Source organism: Leopardus geoffroyi, chromosome C2, assembly GCF_018350155.1.
Source record: "Leopardus geoffroyi isolate Oge1 chromosome C2, O.geoffroyi_Oge1_pat1.0, whole genome shotgun sequence".
Taxonomy (NCBI): domain Eukaryota; kingdom Metazoa; phylum Chordata; class Mammalia; order Carnivora; family Felidae; genus Leopardus; species Leopardus geoffroyi.
Genome location: NC_059333.1, coordinates 52,800,197 through 52,824,167, shown reverse-complemented (window position 1 = coordinate 52,824,167; position 23,971 = coordinate 52,800,197). Strand labels below are relative to the sequence as shown.

Genomic DNA, 23,971 nt, shown 5'->3' with positions numbered 1-23,971 from the left:
CTCTGATGTATACATAGCTGGCTTTATCTTACTTTGAAGGGAAAGAATTTCAGTAAAAGTTCATGCCTATGTAATTCCAAATGGTAGGCTGAATGGTGTGTTAATGGAGGGAGTGAAGAAATAGAAGAGTGTCCTCTTAATTAAGTTTCTAGGACAGCCACATGGGATACCCACAGTAAGTATAATCCTACCACTGAAGATGGAGACACATTCTAGAACCAGACACTGCTGCAATCTAGGAGTGGCTAAGGTGGCCCGCCTGACATAATGGGAAGGCATGGACAATTTTATTTTGCTGCATTCCCTCTCCAGGCACAATGATTTCCCCCCTGTTTAATAAAGACGACTACTTTCTACACATGAACAGCCTAGTTCATGAAGACAAGAAGACAGCTGTGAGAGAGATGTGAAGACATATTTCATTTTTATTATCTTTTAGGCATAGACGGGTATGTTAATCCATTTCCACATACAATTCCTGTAATCACAGATAGGAAGTGAAACTTGAACTGGCAAAACCTGTCTCCTGTTTCCAAAGAGTGAAATTGGAGAGATGCAACCTCAGAAGTTGAGGATTGTGCATTATCTTCCTTCCCAGTCTTGCTGTGCAGATGGCTGCCGTTACACAAACACACTCCGCTTTTTATCCCCGCATCGATTCAATTGTAATAATGCTGTCCCCTTTTCCCTGGCAAACTTTCTGCTGTCCGTCCAGAACTCTGAGTTGCGAATGTTCTGCTCTCTAGGTTCTGACAGTTGTTTTTGCACTCAGTTTACTACAGCAAGTGGAAGCCAAGAAATAATTGTAGTATGACCCTCTCTATTGCAACATTGCTTCTTTCTGCAAATAGATCTTAGGCGTTAGACTTTGAATCTTTGATCTCCCACACCAAAAGAAAAAAAAAATTATATGGAAGTGATTTCATTTTAGTGTTCGTGGTTTATTGTGGAAAGAAGGTGTTTAAAAATTTTAGAATTTCTTTAACAAAATTCTAAAGAGAGAAGGAAAAAAAAAAGAAATCACAGTATTTACAGAGATAACAGAATGGCTTAGCCATGCAAAAAAAATAACTTTGGTTTTTCCCCTTTCACTTTGGTTTAAATATTGACCAAGATTCAATTTTTTTCCTGCCAAATAAAACTTCAATACATCAAAGTTTAGAGGCAAAATAACATATTCTCTTTTTCCCCGTAATATTTTATACAGCATTGAGTCTAATAGGATATTTTATGTATTTAATCCATACCAATGCACTACAGGAAGCTTTTATTAAACTGAGTCACTACTGCCCAGACAATAAACAGTTTATTAAATGTACAATAACATGTGTTTCTTAATGCAGAAGTGGTAAAATATTATTCCCAATCTCTTTCTGACTTTATCTTCTATTTGTTTTTCATTGCCATCATAATTTTTTATTCTGTCAGTCTAAGAAATAAACATCAGTTTTCCTTTTGCTCCTAAAGAATACAGTTTTTTACCTGGAAATCTGATGTTCACTTTTTTTTTCTGTAAAGTTATGTAAATCCTGGGACAAAAATGGCTGCGCAGTGTTCTCCCAGAAACCAAGCTTCTGCTTGAAAGAGCAAAGTTTAAAAGTCTAGTCACAAGTAGCTATTGGCCCTTATCCAGTCTACCTCAAAAAGTTTCCATTTATACTACCACCCTAAAAAGTTCCTCAAGCATAAAACATGTTTATAAAGTTACAAATTTGAATGTAACTAAAGATACATAGACATTTTATTATTACACTCTCATGTACTGCTTGATAAATTATGTACCAGTTAAAAACACTAAATTATCTCAAGGTGCATTCAATATCTGTAGCGTAGTTAACAAAAACACACACGAAAAAAATATATATTCTATATTCTGTGGAAAATAACACAGCTTTGATAATGACCACTGTTAAAAATCTCCAATTCTGACTGATATCTTTTTTTTAAAGGAAATAGATATAATTTTAAGGCAGTGGATAACCCAAAGGATTTAACACCAATTTTTAATTACAATGATTTACATCGTGATCTATGAAAATGGGAATGTTATCCATGATTTTTCCAAACTGTCTCTCATTTTTCTTTTGACAGAAAATAATATATTAGCAGTTGTCTCTGAAGGTAAGTGCTGCCCAAATTCTGTGTTATGTCCTGTTTCAAATAGGCGAAACTGTCAGTTTGGGAGTACCATTATTATGTATGTGCGTCCGTATGCATGTGTGATTTACTTCGGAAAGTCAGCTGGTGGTGCATGATCAGAATCAGCTCATCGGCTGCTAATCAGTCTGACTCTCTGCCTCCATCTCCCTTGTGATAGAAAAAATCACAGTTTTTGAATAGAGCAATGTGTGTGTCCCCAGCCTTCACAAGCTGCCACCTTTGGGATTTCGGTGCTTGTGAGAAAATTTGGGGGCATTACTGATAGCAATCAGAATCAGAAGTGTGCCTGCTCCGATTATCCATATAAACAATTGAAATAAAAACATTACATTATACATCAGATTAACAGCAACTCCCAGAACAAAGCTTACAGTGTATAAAAATAGCTACGTAAAAAATTTACATAAAAGGCAAACCAAAAAGAAATCCTCAGTGCAGACATTTACAGAAAAAAAAACAAAAAACAAAAAACAACAAACCAAACACAACATATGACCTATTATCATGGCTGCCAAAACTTGTTTTTGTTTGTAATTTCACTTCATTGTTTTTACTTGAGATAATTCTCTAAAATCCTGTGACAGCTTGGTAGAATGAACTGCTTAATACTTGAACCATGAATTGCTGTCAATGTCTTTGTATATGTATTAAATACAATCCACGTTCATGCTTCAATTGGTCTATATAGTTTTTTTTTCTCTGAAATGATGAAAAAAAACACAATTTAGTAAGTTACCATAGCAATCATTTTTCACCATCAACAGATGCTTTGTACTAAAAGTGATAGGAATTACTTTATAGGAGCCTTTCATAAAACTCCATTGTCCCTGAGCCCATCTGTGATCCCAGGCACTGTTGCAGCCCCTTCTACAAATACTTTTTTCGAATTGTTGAAGAGTCTTTATTTTTATGAAAATTGCTTAATTCATATGACGATTAGAAGGTTTTTTTCAGGAAAATATTTCATTCTGCAGGTTTTGTCTTTAAGCTTAAGTTTTCTTTGAGACTTTATCAAATTTTGAAGATAACCAGAAGGTAAATTCTATGTTTACAAAGGATTGAGGAATGCACCTAGAGAAGCAGAAAAAAAGTCCGACGGGAATGCTCATACTTGGCCTCCAATGGACAGCAGGATGGGAGAAGGAACCCAGCTCTTACTTCTTTCACATGAGCAGTTTGAGATCTCAGTTTTCAGATTCTAAACATGTGTTACCCCAATTATTCGATCTTTCTTTCCTGTGTGTATCCTTCCAATTGTAATTATTTCCCATGCTTGCTACCTGGGGTGACCTACTCAGATTGTGACTTGTGCTTTATTTATAATGAACCAAAGCTTTACTGTGGTTGTTGGGGACTGTTACATCACATGCGTAAACTACAGCAACAGTTATTCTCAAGGACACACAAAATAATTTGTCCAAATGGCTTCTGTGTTTGGCTGGCTGAAGAGATCATAAATAAAAATGAAAAGCTCAAATTCCAAGTGGCAATACCATGGAAAAGACTTTTTTTGAGATTGTCTTAAAAAAATCATACTCATATAGCTATTATATATAAATATATGCAATATATGTAACACTGATATATACATTATACACACATACACATATATGTGCATATGTAGATACACATATACATATACACACACATATATATAATACACATACTACCTGCAAAAGTTTTGTGTGTCTACACAAATTTTTTCATTAAAATAGTTTGGGGAATGGCTGCATAAATACACGACACTTGTAAGTATATTAAATCCTTAGATTAAAATGTTTATATTTAAAAGTTATTCTCATAATTGCTTTTTAAGATAAATTTGAAGTATTAGAACCAGCTCTCATCCAACCAAAGTATCAATTTAGAAAATTCAACTTCTTTGCACTCAGCAAAAATTTTGGCATTAGAAGACAAAATGCTAATTGAATGTTACAATCTCAACACTGATTTTAATTAGTCACAGAATAATGATTATTTTTTAGAAGATGGGTAGACTGTTGAGATTCCATTCTTCTGAGAACACCTTTCTGAGTTACCAAAGTTTCCTTTGGCAAAAACTCTCTTCCTGTTTAGAAAGTTGCAATTACGAAGCATCTCAACGTCAAGGCTTACTTTCCCTTTCGTCTCCTAGGGTGTTTTGTACTTTCATTGGGAATTATTTCTATAAACCTCAAACAGCCTACCCACCTGGACAACACTTTAGAACAGTTTCTCTCTTAGGCTTCTGTTTTGTGATTGTTTTCTTCTAACTTTTTGTTTTCCTCCAGATTACCAAGGTCCTTGTTTACATGTTTTGAGGCAGTCCTGTAAGAAAATTAAATAAATATCATCACATTGACACATGTGTATTTAACTTTTTAATTTTTTTTTTAATTTTAGGGTTCACATGAATGTATCTTTGAAAAGCAAATGTTTCACATCTAATATAGACAAACTACTGGGGTGAACAAATCCACATCTGTGAACCTGGACTGGTAACAGAACACATTCCAATGAGATTACCTTGGGTAATGGCGTTGCATTAAATATATGGTAGGAGAAAAACCAACTAATTATTGTGAACACAGACTATACATACTTAGTTGCATCATGTTTTGGGCTGTTTGTTTGTTTTTTTTTTTTCCTCTCCACTTTCTGGGAAGTAATTATTATCAACTCAATAATCAAAAATTTCCTTTTGGGCAAATACTTTCTGCAAATTTTCTCTGAGGGTGTTTCATTAGTGCCTTTCTCTTTTGTCATTCTGTATTATGCATCCAGATTGAACTAATGTCCTGTATCTTTGTTTATGAATTCTGTTTTATCAAATAAATCACAAGCAAGATTAGAAAGAGACCCAAGTTTATGACAGGAATCTGGCAGCAGAAGCCAAAGTAGCTTTAACATGGTGGTTCTCAAACTGTGGTCCTAGACCAGCAGTATCAGCACCCCCTGGGAACTTGACAGAAGTGCAAACAGAACAATAGAAACAGAAACTCTGGGGAGAGGGCCAGCAATCCATGATAAACAAGGCTCCCTGGTGGCTCAGCTTCTGCCAAAGTTTGAGAGTTGCTGCCATGGTTACACATGACTGGGTTCTATCCTTTAAGAGCTGAAATCAGGTTTTCTTAAGCACACAGATAAATTCCTTGGTTTTAGGATGACCCAGGAGAAACCATAACTGTATTTTAAAAAGTGTACCCCTCCCTCCCTCCCTCCCTCCCTCCCTCCTTTCCTCCCTCCTTCCCTCCCTCCTGTTTTCCTTCCTTCTCTCTGTCCCTCCCACCTTCCCTCCCTCCCCCTTCCTTCCTTTCTCTCCTTCCTTTCTCTCCTTCCTTAACTCTCTCCCTCCCTGTTAAAAGCTCATCAGCAGAACCACAGTGATATGGTAGTTTAAATTATTATTGCCATATAATTCCTAATAATATTTCTATTTTTAAGAAAAAATATATATCCAGATGTGCCAAGGAAACTGGGGAGAAAACTCCATTTTTCCCTTAGAAGTATTTCCATTATTGAAATGGATTCATTTGCTAAGAATCACAACTTTACTAGAAAGAGGTATGTAATGGTATATGATATATGTCCAAGTGAGATAAAGACATATGGCTCATTTAAACTGGGGACACTCATTATATTTAGCATGAGTTTAATTTAATTTTTGACTTAAAAATTCTTAGTTTAGCTGAAACTACAGCCTTCTAAGTCCATTCATAAGGCAGGAGAGCAAGCTCAAACTCTGCCAACATGAAAAGTGCTAAAATATGTAATAGCATTTTACAATAGACATTTCAAATGTAAATAAGACATGCCGTCAGTTGGAGTCTATGTCTTGACCTATATCATATTATCACATAAATATTTCCTACCTTGCAGTAAAATGGTACACTATGGTGAATGACAACAACCTTATCATATATATTTTCCAGGAAAATGGAAGAATGATGCAAATGGCCTTGCTCCTTTTCTCATATTTTTCTCTTATAAAATATATAAACACAGTATATATTTTTTACATATAACATATAGACATATAGACATATGCTGTCTACATTATATCTATATATCTATATCTATATCTATATCTATATCTATATCTATATCTATATCTATATCTATCTAAAATCAAGTAAAAACTAAAGGAAATTTGACCCTTATACTGGATGAGCTCTATTTTTACATAACTTTTCCTCTGAGGTCACTTCCCAGCTGGAGAGGCATAAGCTAACTAAAACTCTGAAAGTAAAGGAGAAAAAAAAATCTCAGAAAGAAGAGAGCCACAGAGTGGTGAGAACCCCAAATATTTGTGTAAATCACAATAAACCTTTGGATGTTATTTCTTCCCTTGGAGGCGAGAAATTTCACTTAGCCAAGTAGAAAGCAACAACTGGAAAGCTTAAAAATGTGCTACAGGGGTGCCTGGGTGGCTCAGTGGGTTAAGCATCCAACTTCAGCTCAGGTCATGAGTTCAAACTCACATCAGGTTCTGTGCTGACAGCTCAGAGCCTGGAGTCTGCTTCGGATTCTGTGTCTCCCTCTCTCTCTCTGTCCCTCTCCTGCCTATACTCTCTCTCTCTCTCTTTCTCTCTCTCTCTCTCTCAAAAATGAAAAAATATTAAAAAAAAAAGTGACATAGATTTTAGCTACTACCCTACATAGAGAAACATATGTTTGGAGTTGAATCTCGCCAAGCCAAAAGTCCTTGGCAAACATATCAATCTTTCCACTGAAATCCCAGAAAAGCCAAGACTCTGTGATGAGTCTTGGTATTCAACCTAAGATATGTGTGTCATATAAAATGTAAATGTAACTTTCACAAAATCAAGGAAATCAGCCAGAAGTTGAACTGCCTGCCAAGAAAAACAATCCATATCCTTTAGGAGAATATAATGGAACATGGAATCTCTATAACATATCACCCCCCAAAAGACCAATATATAATAAAAAAAAAGTTACCATACATATGAAGAATAGAAAAATGTTAACATAAAGTCCAGAGAGTATCCTTGGATGACACAGAATTTGGAAATACAAAGGAAGAACTTTAAATCAGTTACTATATTACATGTTAAATGACATAAAGAAAAAAGTGGTGACAATGAGAGAATAGACAAATTTCAGTGCAAAAAAAAATGTAAACAAAAATGATTCCCACTGCAAATGAATAATTCACTGAATTATCATATCAACAGATTGGAGGTAGCAGAGGAAAGCCTCAGTGAACCTACAGGACAAAACAACATAAATTATAAATTTTTAAAAACAGAAAGATGATAGGAAAAAAAAGATCCTCAGTGACTTGTAGGACAACATTGAGTACTCTAACATATGTGTAATTGGAGTCCCAGTAGAAAAAGCAAAAGCAAAGGGGGTAGAAAATATATTTAAAGAAACAATGAAAAATATTCCCAGATTTGTTCATGTTCATTAACTTGGAGATCCAATGTGCTCAGCAATCCCCAAGCAGGAATTATACAAAGAAAAACACACCTATGTATGTCATAATCACACTAACCAAAAGCAAATATAAAGAGAAGAACTTGAAAGTAGCCACAGAAAAATTGGGCAGAGGAGCAATGACGTGAATAACTGCTAATGTCTCAGGACAAAAATGCATATAGGAGATAACTAAACATCTTTAAAATGCTGAAAGAAAAATATCTCAACACAGAATTTTATATCCAGTAAAAAGATTTTTAAGCAAAGGTAATAAAGACATATAAAATTGGATGAAAGAAAACTGGAATAAATTATCGCTAGCAGACCTGTGCCGAGAAGTATCAAAGAAAGTTCTTTGGTTGAAGGGAAATGACACTACATGGAAACTCAGATGGACAAGAAAGAATGAATTCAGATTATATGTGTGTGGTAAAATATAAATACTATTCAAAACAATTTTTATAAAGACAATCATTTAATACGATACATACTGCATTATGTAAGACCCTTGAAACATTATGATTTCATTTAACTTCCTTCATCCTTTTTGCTATTGCTGTCATATTCATTACAACTCATTTATTATCAACTTCACACTATAATTACATGAAGGAGGTTATCTAAAATTATAATGTTTCAAGAGTTTTAGATTATTACATGAGTAGATTGTTATCAAGAGTTCTTATTGTAATCCCTACAACCACAATGAAAGAATAGAAAGAGGTATAGTTAAAAGGCCATTAGAGAAATTAAAATATAATACTAACACTTATCTGAGTAAGTCAAAAGAAGGCAGGAAAAGAAAAACAGAGTACAACTAGAAAACAAATAGTGAGATGGTGATCTTAAATGTAATTATATCAATACTTAAGTGTAGCTTGGCTAAATCCTCCAATTAAAAGGGAGACTGTCACTCCCTCCCTCTGCCTCTCCCCCAACTCATGCTCTGTCTGTCTGTCTCTTTCTCTCTGCCAAAAATAAATAAACTTTTTTAAAAAATTAAAAAAATAAATAAATAAAAGGGAGACTGTCAGACTGTCATAAGCAAGTAAGCAAATGCGATATTCCAGGCGTTAAAATTTTTTCTGGATGGTCCAGATTGTAACTATTTCAGGCTAGGAGGCCATATGGTTTTTGTTCCAACTCTTCCACACTGGCATGATAGTGTGAAACAACACAAAGCACATGCGAAGAAATGGGCATGACTGTGCTACCAAAAACCTTTCTTTACAAAATCAGACAGCAGCCTGAGAGTCATAGTCTTATCACCTTTACCATACATGAGGTGCACTTTAACTATACAGAGATCGCAAACTGAAAATAAAAGGAGAGAAAGATATACCTGTGAACAGGAAGCGTATGAAAGCACTATAGCTGTATTCATATGGGGCAATGTAAAGTTCAACACGAGGAACATTACAGCACCAATGAGAGACATTTCATAGTTACAACAGTTTCAATACACAAGGAAGTCATGACAATTGTAAGTGTATGTAATTAATGAAAACATAAAGCAAAACCTGACAGAATTAAAGGGAGAAATCAACAGACAAATACACAACCTTATTTAGAGAATCTAATACTCCTGTCTCAGTAGCTGATAGGATTAATGGACCAAAATTCCATATGCACAATCATGATGAAGTTACTAGTACTGAGCTAGCTCTAGTACTGGAAGTACTGGCTTGTAACCCTCTTACATGTGAAGTGATGTTATATAATTTGAAAAAAAAATCTGTAAGGATAAGAAGATTTAAACAAACTGTTATCTATCTTAATCTGACATACAGCTACAGAACACCGTACCCATCAACCACCAAAGTGTTTTCTTCAAATGCTCATCTAGCATCCTCCAGGTAATGCTGCATGGCTGCATGGAAGGCCGAAAGAATAACTTTCAATGCATTTCAAAAGATTAAAAGCTTACAGAGCAGGCTGTCTTAACAAAACAGAAGTCAAGGAGAAACGTGTGGAATTTAACACAGTTTGAGCTACCTGGCTCCAAAGAAGAAACCACAGAGAAAATTGAAACACATTTTTTTTTTTTTAAACTATTTTTTTTCAACGTTTTTTTATTTTTATTTTTGGGACAGAGAGAGACAGAGCATGAACGGGGGAGGGGCAGAGAGAGAGGGAGACACAGAATCGGAAACAGGCTCCAGGCTCTGAGCCATCAGCCCAGAGCCCGACGCGGGGCTCGAACTCACGGACCGTGAGATCGTGACCTGGCTGAAGTCGGACGCTTAACCGACTGCGCCACCCAGGCGCCCCTGAAACACATTTTTAACTGAATGAATATGAAAACAAAACATACTGAAATTTGTGGAATGCAGCTAACTCAGTGCTGTGAGTGAAATTCATAGTTTAAATGCTTGTGTTATGAAAGAAGAAAGGCTAACAGCAGTGATCTAAATTTTTAATTCATTTATGAAATTAAAAAAAGAAGACAAAGTTGAATAACTTTCTAAATAAAGTAGAAAAGAGAATAGTAATCCTAAGAGCAAAAAGAATTAAAATTGAAAATAAGTAATAGAAATAAAAATAAAACAAATAAGAAAGTTATTTGAAATTATTAGAAAATTGATTAATTCTCTAAAAACACTGAGTATGATAAAGGAATAAAATACAAATTAACAATATTAGAAAGTAAAGTGTTATCACTGCAGAATCAGAATTCTATGGATAACTTTTTGCAAAAGTGTCAACAATGTAAATGAAATGGACATTTTTCTTGAAAAGCTTACCAATTATTCAAGAGGAAGCAACCTTATGTCTATTAAAGAAACTGAAATCATAATTTTTGTTTTAAAACAAATTCTCATAAAGAAAACTCCAGGCCCAGGTGGTTTTATCTCTGAACTATATCAAATATTTAAGGAAGTAAAAACATCTTTCAGTAAAAGAAGAGGATGGGACCCTTTCCAACTCATTCTAGTAAGCTCACATTACCCTACTACAAAAATTTAGCAGAGATATTATAAGAAAAGAAAATCACAGATCACTATTCCTCATGAATGTAAACAAAACAATTCTTAATAAAATGTTGATAAACAGTATCCATCAATATATAAAAAATATGATATATCATAATACAGTAGGATTTATTCCAGGAATGCAAGACTAGCTTAATATTCAATAATCAATCAATATAATTTACCATTTTATCAGAACAAAGAATATAGGAAAACAATATGATTTTTTATAGAAATAATGTAAATGCAGATGTAATGTAATGTAGATGTCAAAAGAGCATTTGAGAAAATTCAATGATAATCTGTGATAGAAAATTATCAGGAATATCACTCTCAGTAATCTAGGGATATTTAAAAAAATTCTTTAGCCTCTTAAAGGGCATTGTGTAGTAAGGAATTTGGCCTTGCCCAAAGAAAAGTCTGGGCTTTGTCATTAGTTCTTGGGAGATAATCTCTAAATAGTTAGGATATCCTAAGTGCTAGGAGTGGCTTTCTTTTTCCTGGTGCATCTCCAATCGCATCGAATAGTTTATGCTGAGAGGTTGTCTCAGCATATGGCCATCAACATCCAATGGTCTTAGGGTGCGGGCTGGCCATCCTGTAAGAACAGCCATATCATTTAGGGCTTTCGGCTATGTGGTATCAGCCTGATTTCTGAGGAAGGGAGAGACTGGAGATTGAGGTAAACCATATGGACACGTAGTCAATCAAAAATGCCTGTATAGCAAAGCCCTAATAAAAACTCTGGACAGTAAAGCTCAAGCGAGCTTCTCAGATTGGCAATAGCCCATGCTTTTGCCACACATCAGTGGCAGTAGAGTAACATGTCTGAAGACAAAGGAAACTTCACATTTGGAACTCTCCCAGACTCTGCGCTATTTCTCTTCCTTGGCCAATTTCAACATATCTATTACTTGTAATGAACATAAACGAGAGTATATTAGGTTCCAGTAAAACTCTGTATTTCTAGCAATTGATCAAACCTGAGTGTGGTTTTGGGAAACCCTCAACTTGAACTAGTATCAGAAGCAAGGATGTTCTTATGTGGACTCTTCCTTCTAACTCAGTATTTGCACACTAACTCCTTGCATTGGGGGTCAGAAGTTTGGGAAGATTTGGCAGTTGGGAGAATCATACCTTAGCCCCACAGTCTGGCTAACTCTGGGTAGGCATATATGAAAAACAAAGAGCAAATATCATACATAATGGCAAATATTGAACAATTCCCTCCCTAAAATTGGGAACATGTAAAGATTTCAACAGTTCTATTTAACATTGTATTGGAGATCTCTATGAGTGCAGCAAAGCAAGAAAAAGAAATAGAAAAAGCATACAGAGGGGAAGGGAGGAAGTAAAATTATCTCTATTTCCATATGAAATGATTGTTTACATAGAAATCTTAAGGAATCCACAAGACAACGAATAGAATTAACAAGTGAATGTAGGAAGGTGGCTGTATACATTTCAACAACAACAAAATAATCATATTTTTATATAAAAATGGAAAATAAAATTGCAAAATAATTGCATTTATAATAGCTGCAAAAGACATAAAACATAAGAATAAATTTTATAAGACATGTCCATGTCTACATTAAAAGTTATGAAATATTGCTAAGCAGGGTGCTGCGGTGGCTCAGTCAGTTGAGCATCTGACTTTGGCCCCATCATGATCTCATAGTTCGTGGGTTCCAGTCCCACATTGGGCTTTGTGCAGACAGCTTGGAGCCTGCTTCAGATTTTCAGTCTCCCCCTCTTTCTGGCCCTCCCTGCTCACTATCTCTCTCTCAACAAATAACATTAAAAATTTAAAAAATATATTGCTAAGAAAAAATGGAAAGTAAATGGAGAGAAAAATGATATTCACATATTGGAAGGCTAAGAGATGTCAAATTTGAGATTCAAATCTACCCAAATTTATCTATAAATTCAAAGCAACCATAATCCCACAAAGCTCTTAAATTTTTTTGGTAGAAATTAACAAGTTGCTAAAATCTATATGAAAATGGAAAGAAATAAGATTGTTAACACAAGCAGAACATCAAAATTGAAAGACTTATATTTTATTATCATTATTTTTCTTACCACTATTACTACTACAAAAGTTCCAAGGCCAGAAGAAAATCTTTTTAACATATGATGCTGGAATGAGTTGACAAATATAACAAAAGCAAAACCAACCAAACAAATAAGCCACCTTTGTCTTGTATCACACACAAAATCTTAGATATATCATATTCTTAAATGTATAAAGTTTCTAGAAAAAGACATAGAAAAATATCTCTGCTATTTAGGGATAAGCAAACATTTTGTATCATGGGCACAGAAAGCAGTAAGCAGAATAGAAAAAAATTCATAAGTTGCTCTTCATTAAAATTAAAAACTTCCACTCATTAAAAGACAGCATGAAAAAAAGAAAAGAAGTCACAGACTAGAACAAAAGTCACAATGTATCTATAACAAAGGACTTTTATACAGAACATGTAAAGAACTCTTACAGATCAATCACTCACTCACACACACACACACACACACACACACACACACACACACAAACCCAAATACCGGTAAATCACAAGTAAAAGACCTGAATAGTAACGGTACAAAAGATAATGACCAATAAGTACACAGAGCTTGAAATCATTAGGTCTCAGGGAAAGGCAAGTTAAAACCAAAATTAGATATAATTTCACACTTCCTGGAATGGCTAAAATTAAACAGAATGACAATACCAAAGTTAGGCAAGAATGTGGAAGAACCAAAATTCTCATACATAGCTGGTGGAGCGGGAATTGAACAACTATTTTGGACAGCTGTTTGGCAATTTCTTATGAAAAATATCTACCCTATGACCTAGCGATTCCATTTCTAGGTATTAACCCAAGATGGTGCAAACAAATACTCACAAAAATGCTTATATAAGGATTTTTTTAGCCATATTATTCATAATAGCCTGAACTGGAAACTATCCAAATGTCCATAAACAAGAGAATGGATTAAAATAATGTGACATATTCTAACAATGAAACACTACTCAGTAATTTCAACAAATCATTAATATATGTATCTCAGGAACACTATGTTAAAAGAAAAAAGCGAGGCACAAAAGAGTATGTCTTGTATGAGGCTCCAGACTAGACAAACGTAATCTCTAGTGATAACAATCAGCACAGAGGTTGCCTAAGGGAACATGGATATGGGGCTGAACAGTAAGAGTCCAAGGGAATACTCTGGGGTGATGAGATGCTCCATTCTGTGACTGGAGTAATGGTCACAAGGTGTATTACATTTCTCAAAACATGTAATGGCACATTTATTGTAAGCAAATTTTACCTTAATATAAAAACATACAGAGCCACAAGCTAAAGCATATGCCTCTAGTCAGAGACCGAAAGAACCAGGGAAAATGTGCAGTGAAAAACTGCATACCATTTTATTTCCCTTTCTATTTACTTTCTAGGTGGATATATTGGTCTAGGGATGATTTCATCAAGTTACATCAAATAGAAGAAAGAGGTATCAAGAAAAAGGGAGTGACTAGAATTTTCCCTAGGGAAGCTTTACTCAGGGCAAATCACAGTATTTTTCAGTGTATTTGTTCAGGTAAATCAGGACAAAGATCACTGTTCACAGTTTGAAAAAAGGGTTGTTAAAGGCAACATGAAATATTTGTAGAAAATGTTTGTAGAGTTAGAGTTGAGTAACTTCAAATGAATTGCTTTTTGTTTCTTTTTTTTAAGTTTACTTATTTTTGAGAGAGAGAGAAAGAGAGATACCTTGAGTGGCAGAGGGGCAGAGAGAGAGGGAGGGAGAGACTCCCCAGCAGGCTCTACACTGTCAGCACACAGCCTGACTTGGGGTTCAATCCCACGAACTGTGAGATCATGACCTGGAGCTGAGATCAAGGGTCAGATGCTTAACCAACTGAGCCACCCAGGCACCCCATACAAATTGTTTTTCTTATTTTAAAGTTTACAAAGCAAATATATATATATATATATATATATATATATATATATATGTATATATGTATATATATATATATATATATATAAATGAAACTGTAAATGAAAAGCAAATATCTCCCTTCTTAAACTCACTCTCTAAAATTATAACTGCTAACACCCTTATAATGCCTTAATGTGCCAGGCACTGTTCTAAGTGTGGTACAGATATTACAATGAGATTAATAAAATTGCTTGTGATCACACAGCTACTAAGTAACAAAGCCAGGATTCAAACTCCAGGGGTCTTAGCATCCATGCACCACGTTACAGTTATACAAATATGCTAAGTGTTAACCATCATGAAATGTACTAAATAGAAATAACAATAGTGTGGTTGGTGGGGGAGGGGGTATATATTGTGTTTATGTACATGAGATTTACATAAATTTTATCTCTGATCTTTCCATTTGTATTACTGAGAGTCCACTCTATCTAGCAGGAAAAGCATTTAAAAATTATTCTGATTACTTTGGCTTGGTTTTTAAAATGATATAGTAAAAATAAATACAACTTTATGGATGTATCTTTTTTAATTTTGGAAAATAGCAGAGATTTGAAATAATTATAGAGGTTATAAATACCTCTACTACTGGAAGAGGAAAAATTAATTTTTTTTAATGTTCATTTATTTTTGAGAGAGAGACCGAGTGCGAGCAGGGGAAGGGCAGAGAAAGAGGGATGTACAGAATCTGAAGGAGGCTCCAGGCTCCAAACTCCGAGCTGTTGTCACAGAGCCCGACGCAGGGCTCGAACTCACAACAGTGAGCCAAAGTCAGATGCTTAACCTGAGCCAAAGTTGGATGCTTAACCAACTGAGTCACCCAGACACCCTAGAAAAATTTATTTAAGTCATTCTCTTTAGCAAAATATTCTCCAGTCAATTGATTTGAAGGACAAGTTTAGGCATTTATGAAGAATGAGTGCTTGGGTCAAAATTATTATTGGTTGCCTTAAACTTTCTTCATTGTTCAGCTTTTATGTAACTTTAAGAGAACATTGAAATCATAGAATCACAATAATCATGGAGGAAGCCCTCGAGGTGACCATCTAGACTAATCTGTGAGACTGAGTAAAGTCTTGGTCATAGGGTCAGAGGGCCTGGATTCTCATCCTCATGTGTCAAGTCTGAGTTGCAAGTGCTTGGACAAATACATCCTCTGAAGCATGCTTGCTCACCTATAAACAGGGAATAACAGGATCTGCTTGCAGGGCAGATATGAGGGTAAATGTGACAGTGGACAGCAAAGCCCTCAGCAGTGACAGAGGCTGACCAAACTGACGTGAGTCATGGAGCTGCTGTCCATGGCCAAATAGCCGCTAAGTAGCAGAAGGGAGCTCAAACTTAAGTCTCAACTCTTCATTCTGTGTCATTTCCATAAATGCAGTGCCTTTTAAGGGTTCAAACTGCTTTTAAATAACTTTTGAGAAGACTCTCCAACTTTTTTGGTGAGATTTCCCTCAGTATTATAGACTTGTTTTGAGATCTCCTTTGAAGGAGGTAGGGAACGAATAATGGTAGTATCAACTAAGTGTGCCTTCATTTTAACACTTCAGAGTTGCTAAGACATTAGACCCTAACTGTTCTCACCACAAAACGAAGTGATAATTATGTGACATGATGGAGGTGGTAGCTAATACTCTGGTGGTAACCTTATCACCATATATAAATGTATCGAATCAATATGTCGTCCACCTTATTAACCAATGTTGTATGTCAACTACGACCGCATTAAAAAAATAATTTAGTGGGGAATGAAGAAGTTTGGCAAAGTGAAGGAGGGTGAGAGTGGCAGTCCTAACCAATGCATCACAATCTTGCGAGGTGGTATTATGAAAAGATAAATAAAATGTTACACTAGAATTGCACATTTGGAAAACAAAAAAATACCCATTTAAAATACCTTGCACATGGAAGAGTTCATAAGATTTTAGGATTTTCAAAAGCAGACTTACGTATAACAAACTTGAAAACTCTTTCAGAGGGAGCATGAGTAATCGTTAAAACTTCCTAGGTAGAGGGACGTTTTCTGTGATTTCTCATTTCTGGCATGCCTGGCAGACCCCACAGAATGGCACTAAGGCTACTGGCATTTAAGCCTGGGACCCTGAGAGTGTGGAATTGCCTCTTTCAGCAAACTGGCCATTGATACCTGTGCAGGCAATTAAGGTCATATCCAAGAGAATAGTTATTTTTCTTCCTTCCCTGGTCACAGCTCTCAGCAAAGTGAGTTTCCTCCTGGGCCAAGCTTAATAAAGAGTTAGAGGATAGGAGGGCTCTAGTCCCTGTGTCTCAGAAGAAGACTTGTCAGCATTTTCTGGGTTTGAAGAAGGAAAAGAAGAAAAATAAATAGTTTGTCTTATTATTGCTACTTCCAACTTCATATCCTTAGGAATTTCTAAGACTCACTAAAGAAACTCTCTGCTAAAATAGGAAATCCTTAAGTCTTCAGTAAAAATTTCAAAAAATGGCCTTTTGTTTAGGCCAATAGTGAATATGGGGACCATCTACTACATAAACAATTAGAGAATTAAAATAAATGTAACAATTCTGAATATGCAACAAAAACAGGATGCCACCTGCAGCCTTACTGTTCAAAATGTTTCCTTAAGGTGGGTAATGTTGGTATAGCACATAGCTTGGCTCAGGGAACAAGGCTTCCCTTCACTTTTGAAGAGAAAACATATTTGAAATTAAAAAAAAAAATGAAATGTGTATATACAGACAGCTAGAAAAGATTTTAAAAATTGAAAACATTATATTTTGATGCAAGCCCTTTCCTCTGGAAACATCTCAGGTAATATCTAGCAGGGGAGAAGAGGGTCACGGATGGATGGTTCTGCCCTTTGAATGGCCAATGACCTTGTGATTGATCGACTGGATGAAGACTCTAGCATTTCTACATTATCTTATTTTCCCTCTAGTCCACTGTTATTTATGGTTTGATAGACTAATGGGGCATTTTCTTTTCTCCCTTCTTCTGGCTGCCTGCTAGGTTATGGATAGGGAAAGAGAAAGAAACCAATATTTGGATTAGCCCAATTTCTTTTTTTTTCTTTTCTTGAGAGAGAGCAAAGAGGGGGAGGGGCAGAGGAAGAGAGAGAGAGAGAGAGAGAGAGAGAGAGAATCTGAAGCAGGCTCCACATACAGCCTGACACAGGGCTTCATCCCATCACCGTGGGATCATGACCTGAGACGAATCAAGAGGTGGGGACTCTCAACCAACTGGCCCACCTAGGTGTCCAAGGATTAGCCCAATTTATAACACAAGGAGAGAGGCCATGTCAGGCCTGCATTTTAAACACGCTTTCCCATCCCTCACACTATATTAAATGCCAGCAACCAATCCAAGTCAGATAAATTTTAATTCCAAAGAAGTTTTGAAGCAGCAAAATATATTTGAAACTACATGGGGATATGGAATAATATACTGCACGCACTACCTTGAGCAGGTTAATTTCACAAGGACTTGGACACTGTGAAATAGGGTTACCTGCATTTAACTCATTAAATTGTTGAGAATTTCAGTTAAAAAAAATAAATAGAAAAAAGACTAGTAGGTGCTTATATAGCAATAAATGAGGAAAGTCATTAAAAATGTGCTATAGATGGTCCTCCAGCACTATCTTCTCAATTTATTCAGTAGGGGGTCAGTTTTCCCTCGTGGGAACATGCATTTGATTTTAGAGTGAGTATTGATTGGAAAGAGAATTCAGTTAAAATCAAGTTTCTTACAAGATCTTGTTCTACATATCAAGAGATACTATGAGAAACATTTTAGAAAGGCTTAATAGCATGGTTAAGAAACAAGTAACATTGTTTCTTAAAATTTCAGGGTTTTAGGCAAGTCTTCTTTAGTCTTTTTGCCAATTTAAGACTGTCTCTGTTTTTTTTTTTTTTTTTTTCTGAGGCAGTAGTGGAATAATATAGCATTACACAAGGCAGAACTGACAAGATATTTGTGATTTTTAGACTTACAGCTTGTCTACATATTACAGAAAAACTTCATGAAAATAGTCAAGAGTTCCACAGTTGCAAAAGATAAATCGCTTGGTAAGTTTCCAAGATTCACACAATGTGTATTTTGAGATTACAAATGTCTGGTTAATGCTTACTCACAGTTTAGTGATAAGAAGTATGGTGGTCAGGGGTCTCTTAAATGCAACCAACCTGGAAATTATGGTTTTAATAAATGCCTGAATAAGTTAGTGGTTACATTATGCTGCCTTTCTATTTTTCCTTTATCTTTGGCTTTTAATTTTTCATTAGTTACTGTACTCCAAGATATGCAAGAGAGGATTTGGAACTCAAAGAGTAACACTTAACTTTGAGGAGCTAAAAACAATGTTCAGAGGACAGAATTAAGAGAAATGGAGAAAATAATAAAATATAATAATTTGTTAATGTTTATTTATTATTTTTGAGAGAATGCAAGTGGAGGAGAGGCAGTGAGAGAGGGGAAGAGAGGATCCAAAGTGGGCTCCATGCTGACAGCAGCCAGCCCAATGTGGGCTTGAACTCATGAACTGTGAGATCATGACTGAGCCGAAATCATACGTTCAACCGAGCCACCCAAGCACCCCAGTAAAAAATAATAATTGAATAGCCTCTATTTCTTTAATATTCTCCTATCTGTTAGACAGCTAGAAATGAAGTGAAGTTAGTCAATTAATGCTTTTTGCGTAGTACTATGAATTAATTCTCTATATACACGGGAAATGATCAGTCATCCATTTTCATTATTAAAAAACATCCAACTTAAGGAAAATAACTTGTAATGAGAAATCATATGATTTAAAGCAGCAGAGGAATCACCGTGAGACCTTACTCTACAATGAATATACCAGATCACAATGCCAAGCATGACTGCTAAGCATTTCTTGCTGCAATTCTTCATATTTGAAATAGATACGAAAATATGCAGCTCATACTAATGGAATGGGGAATGCATGTTAGCTAAGTGGCCACTAGGCATGTTAACAAATGTACTCTTAAGTTCTACTTGGGCATGAAAGATTGCTTCTCTCCTCTCTCTCCACTGACTTTTAAAATTGCCAATGCAAAGAACTTCTAAATGCCGCTTAAACCTTCCTGCTCTGGGAACTGTATAACTGAGACTTTTAAATAAGATGTTTAACTTGTAATCTTTGTTCAAAGTGTTTGCCATAATGGTGACTCACAACATTATTGATGGTATTATTTTTCAAAATGGTAAACATAGGGTTATATATCTGGGGAAAAGCTCTGGACTATATGTTTATTAGAAATCTCTCAGACCCATGTAAAATGGTGATGAATTAGCTGATGACAGCAATGATACCCTTGTAGTGATTTGTAAAGTTGAAATTATTATATAGAAAAGAAGAAAGAAAGAGAGTATAGTACAGCCCAAAATGATGTAGCAATTCTTAACCTGAAAGCTCTTATTATGAATGTGCAACTTACTCTGGACACAAGGATTAACAATGACTCATGTTGCAAAAATGCTGGCTTATCTCAGAGGGCACTAGCAAGGAATAAGTAATCAGGAATGCAAAATACTTAGCAAATCTGAAGAGTTCCACAATTCTTCATAAAAATGCTCTGATGCTTGGGATGAGAATTGCAACTTATTACTTTGATTACCAATAATATTAACTCTGGCGAAGTTGATGCACTTTTCAATTAAATAACAGTTATTTAGACAAATGTTCAAGTCAGATGGTAAAATCTGCTCTTAATTTAATGAGGCACTTTAAAGGAAATTCATGAAGCCTTAACCCTTAACCTAAAGACACTATGAGGCCGAGTGTCCAGAATTTATTTATCCATGATTTTAATTTTCGGTCACCATGATAATAGCCAATGAAGTAACAATAAAAAAAAAATCCTACACACATAATTTTTTTATTCATGGAAAAATAAATGGGGTCTAATGAGATCTTGGCAATTAGAATAGGATGATTAAAAACATTGGGGGAGCTCCAAAAATTCAGCATTTATTTTGTCATAATGTAGAGAACTGCCGTTTATTTTTCAGCTCAGTTCCAGGATACAGAGAAATTTCATTTTTATTCTTTTAAGAAATAAAATTACATTGGAATGCATCAGAAATCTGAAGTAAATAAAAGGGAAATACTCCAGAGTCCAAGCTGTTAGGTTTGTGAATACTTTATAGTGGATTATAAAGGGAGAATAGGATTTTGACCATCAAGAAACCTCTACAGATAGAAGAATTTTTTATTAGATATTGTCTCTGAGCAACAGTTTGCGTTTCCTTTCATGCACAGGGAACAGGCGATCTTCTAAATTTTCCATAGAAACCACAGGCACAAACCCACATAAAGTGTTGGCAGGTAAAATTTACACTGACAAAAAGAATACATTTGTTACCAAGTGATAGTGGGACTGCTCAAGATTGAGGAGTGAGGTGCCAAGATCAAAAGGGACTGTGCCCCTACGTGAGAGTGAACGAGTACAACTATAATACATACCAGGAACATACATGATGAAAACAAACCAAAAAAAAAACAAAACAAAACCAAACAAAAACAAAAACAAAAACAAAATCCCAAACCATGGAAAAAGTAAGGCATGGTGATAGACAATAAGACCTAGTAATTAAGCACAAAGATGCTAAAACAGCTCTGTCTTAAACCAAATACAATTCCAGCCCTTACAAACTGTAACCTTAAGCAAGTAATTTAAAACTATTCTCTGCCTTAATTCTTTCAAATGTGAAATACGAATAATAATAGTATTTGCTTCAGAGATGAGCTGCAGGATCAAAACAGAACTAAATACAGTCTTATATTATGTGATGTTAAAGATTTCTAAGCTATTGCCTCTCTTGGATGGCAGCTCCATTTGAATATTGCTTCACCGAAATTGCTTTCTTTACAAGGTAACATCATGGGTCTTAGTTAAGTCTGCTTTTTCTTTTCATTTTCTTTTAAGTTAACTTACCTCAGTTGTTGAAAGGGGTTATATCAGACATCAAGAAAATATAAAACTAAGTCCGAAGTGGCCACTAGCTATACCCACCCCCCTTGCAAAAATCAATTTCCTCGTGTATGAAACCAATGGTATGCGACAGAATCACTAATGAAACTAAAAACGCAAAACTCTAGAACCCCATCTCTGCCCTTCCACATCTGAATCTGGGGCCAAGGCTGGGGTGATGAGGAGTATTAGGCATGTGTGTATGTGAAGAATCTTCATTGGTTAATCAGATTTTCATTATAAACCACTATTAGATCATTTGTAAAGTTGGTTCTAACTGGATTATTTTATGAGTAATAATTTTTAACTTAAATAATTTTTTAAGTAGTCTTGGTACTTTGTCTAATTTTCTTTTTAAATTACAGACAAAAAAAAAATGATGATTTTTTTTTTTTCTGAGTTAGATCCTTTTATGGACCTAAGTGACTTAACTAGAATAGGGGAGAAGTGACAAGATAATACTATCTCACCAGCAGTTTCACTGCTGGCCAGAACTGTCACTGCAGACACCTGGCCATTCCCACAGGATGTACTAACCATTTTTTAAAATGTTCATTTATTTATTTTTGAGAGAGAGAAAGGGAGGGAGGGAGAACAAGCAGGAGACGGCCAGAGAGAGAGAGGGAGACACAGAATCTGAAGCAGGTTCCAGGCTCTGAGCTGCCAGTGCAGAGCCCAACGAGGGGCTTGAACCCATGAACAATGAGATCATGACCTGAGCCAAAGTTGGACGCTTAACCGACTAAGACACCCAGTATCCCTGTACTAACCATTTTTAATTCCTCTCTACCAACCTCAGCCAAATGGCTTAGAAGGGCCGAATTTTTTGGCAGCATATGCTTTTTAATACCCGCCGCCCCTGCCCCCCACACACACCAGCACTGAATTTAGACGATTGACTGAGAAAAATAAGGGGACACCTGTGAAATCACACCCCAAGCGAATTCCCCAATGCTGACAAAGCAGTCACTGTGAGCTGAAAGCAAAACACCATCAGCCTGATTTGGGGTACATGCCTTTCCTGTTACAGAAATTGTACACCCAGCTGACGTTAGCATCATTGACACACTGCATTTTCTCCCCAGGGACATTAGTTTTTCCATAACTTACTTTGATTTCTTCATATACAGCCAGTAGACAACGCCAGCAACCAGGGCAGCGAGGAGGAGACCAACTACGATTCCCACAATTAGTTTTGCCTGGTCATTCACCTTTTCTCTGTTTTCATCTACAACAGAGAAGAAAAGTCCATGCAATTACAGACACCGCCAAGGATTTCTGAAAAGAAGTCAATCTGGCTATTATTTCTTATTAAGAATAATTAAGGCTTACTACTACTATGAGTAACATGCAAACTTGTGCTTTTAAAAGATAAAAGTTTTAGCATTCTTGCTATCTGGTCTCATTTGCTATTTTAATTCAAGTCAAAATTGTGGCAGCTAAGAAATTACTTATACAATGACACTTCATAAATCTTGAGCTGATAGTCAAGGAAGAAGAGTCGGCAGCATAGTACCTACCACTTATCTCGTCTGCCTCATCGTGCTCTGGAATACTTACTGAAATGAAAAATGTTAATATGAAATTAAAAACAAAATTTGTTGATATATGAAAGTCACCTTTACCATTATAGTATGATGTAATAATACTCAAAGATAAAATATCTATTCTACAGCTAAGGGTAGAAAAAAATTTACATTTAATAGAGCGTGAACTTCCCTGCAAAGAAATTAATCTTGTTTTAAGGAGAGTTGTTAAAACTGTGAAGGTATTAATCTACCATAGAAAATTTCACAACTGACAAGCTTTAGTGTTAATCTGAAATCCGTATTAATTTCTCCACTATTTACCACCTTTTAATAGGGCTTTTTTTCCTTAAGAGAAACAAGTTGCCACATATCACAATGCAGTGTTTCTCAACTTTTCCTGCCTCGGTGGAGAATTCATTTTTATCCTCTAGTGTCAGGGACTTGTCATTAGCGATGTTCTCACAGTGGTGGGGGCAGAGGCTAAAACTAGGGATGTTTCAGAGACAAAGAGGTATCCCATGTGATGTTTGCAGAAGCCCTCCAAATGACTCTGATAGCACCATGCTCCTGGCCCGTTTTACGAATTGCTGATGTGCTGGATTATCATCTAATATTAAACTACTTAAATATTCTTCTATGTGCATGGGCCTGCATCAGAACCTCCAGTGACATTTGTTAAAATGCAGATTCCCAGACCGTCCTCATATATACTATATTGGAATTTTAGGAGGTGCTCAGTGAAATTGAAAACAACTGTATTAAATGTTCATCAAGCCACTGCAAGGTCTAGAAACCGCTATTCAATGGGTTGGAATAAAAGAGAAACTTGTGTTCAGGAAGAAAGGATAAGTTCTTTTTGTAGGTTGGACAAATCAATACTTGCTAAATTGAATTTTGAGAAGT

The 23,971-nt window shown here is 35.6% G+C and overlaps 1 protein-coding gene across 2 annotated transcripts in view; it reads right to left on the bottom strand.

Moving 5' to 3' along the window:
* Window positions 1–407: 407 nt before the first annotated feature.
* The window catches only part of ALCAM (activated leukocyte cell adhesion molecule), a 215,760-nt gene continuing 192,196 nt past the window's right edge, over window positions 408–23,971 (bottom strand). Inside the window, exons 13-16 of one of the 2 annotated variants that reach the window (XM_045501887.1) lie at window positions 23,060–23,098; window positions 22,650–22,767; window positions 4,351–4,467; window positions 408–2,859 (exon numbers count right to left, since the gene is read on the bottom strand). In XM_045501887.1, coding sequence (XP_045357843.1) covers window positions 4,380–4,467; window positions 22,650–22,767; window positions 23,060–23,098 — 245 coding nt within the window. In that variant the 3' untranslated portion in view covers window positions 408–2,859; window positions 4,351–4,379. The remainder of the gene's footprint in view (window positions 2,860–4,350; window positions 4,468–22,649; window positions 22,768–23,059; window positions 23,099–23,971) is intronic. The other variant, XM_045501888.1, reaches the window with a different exon arrangement.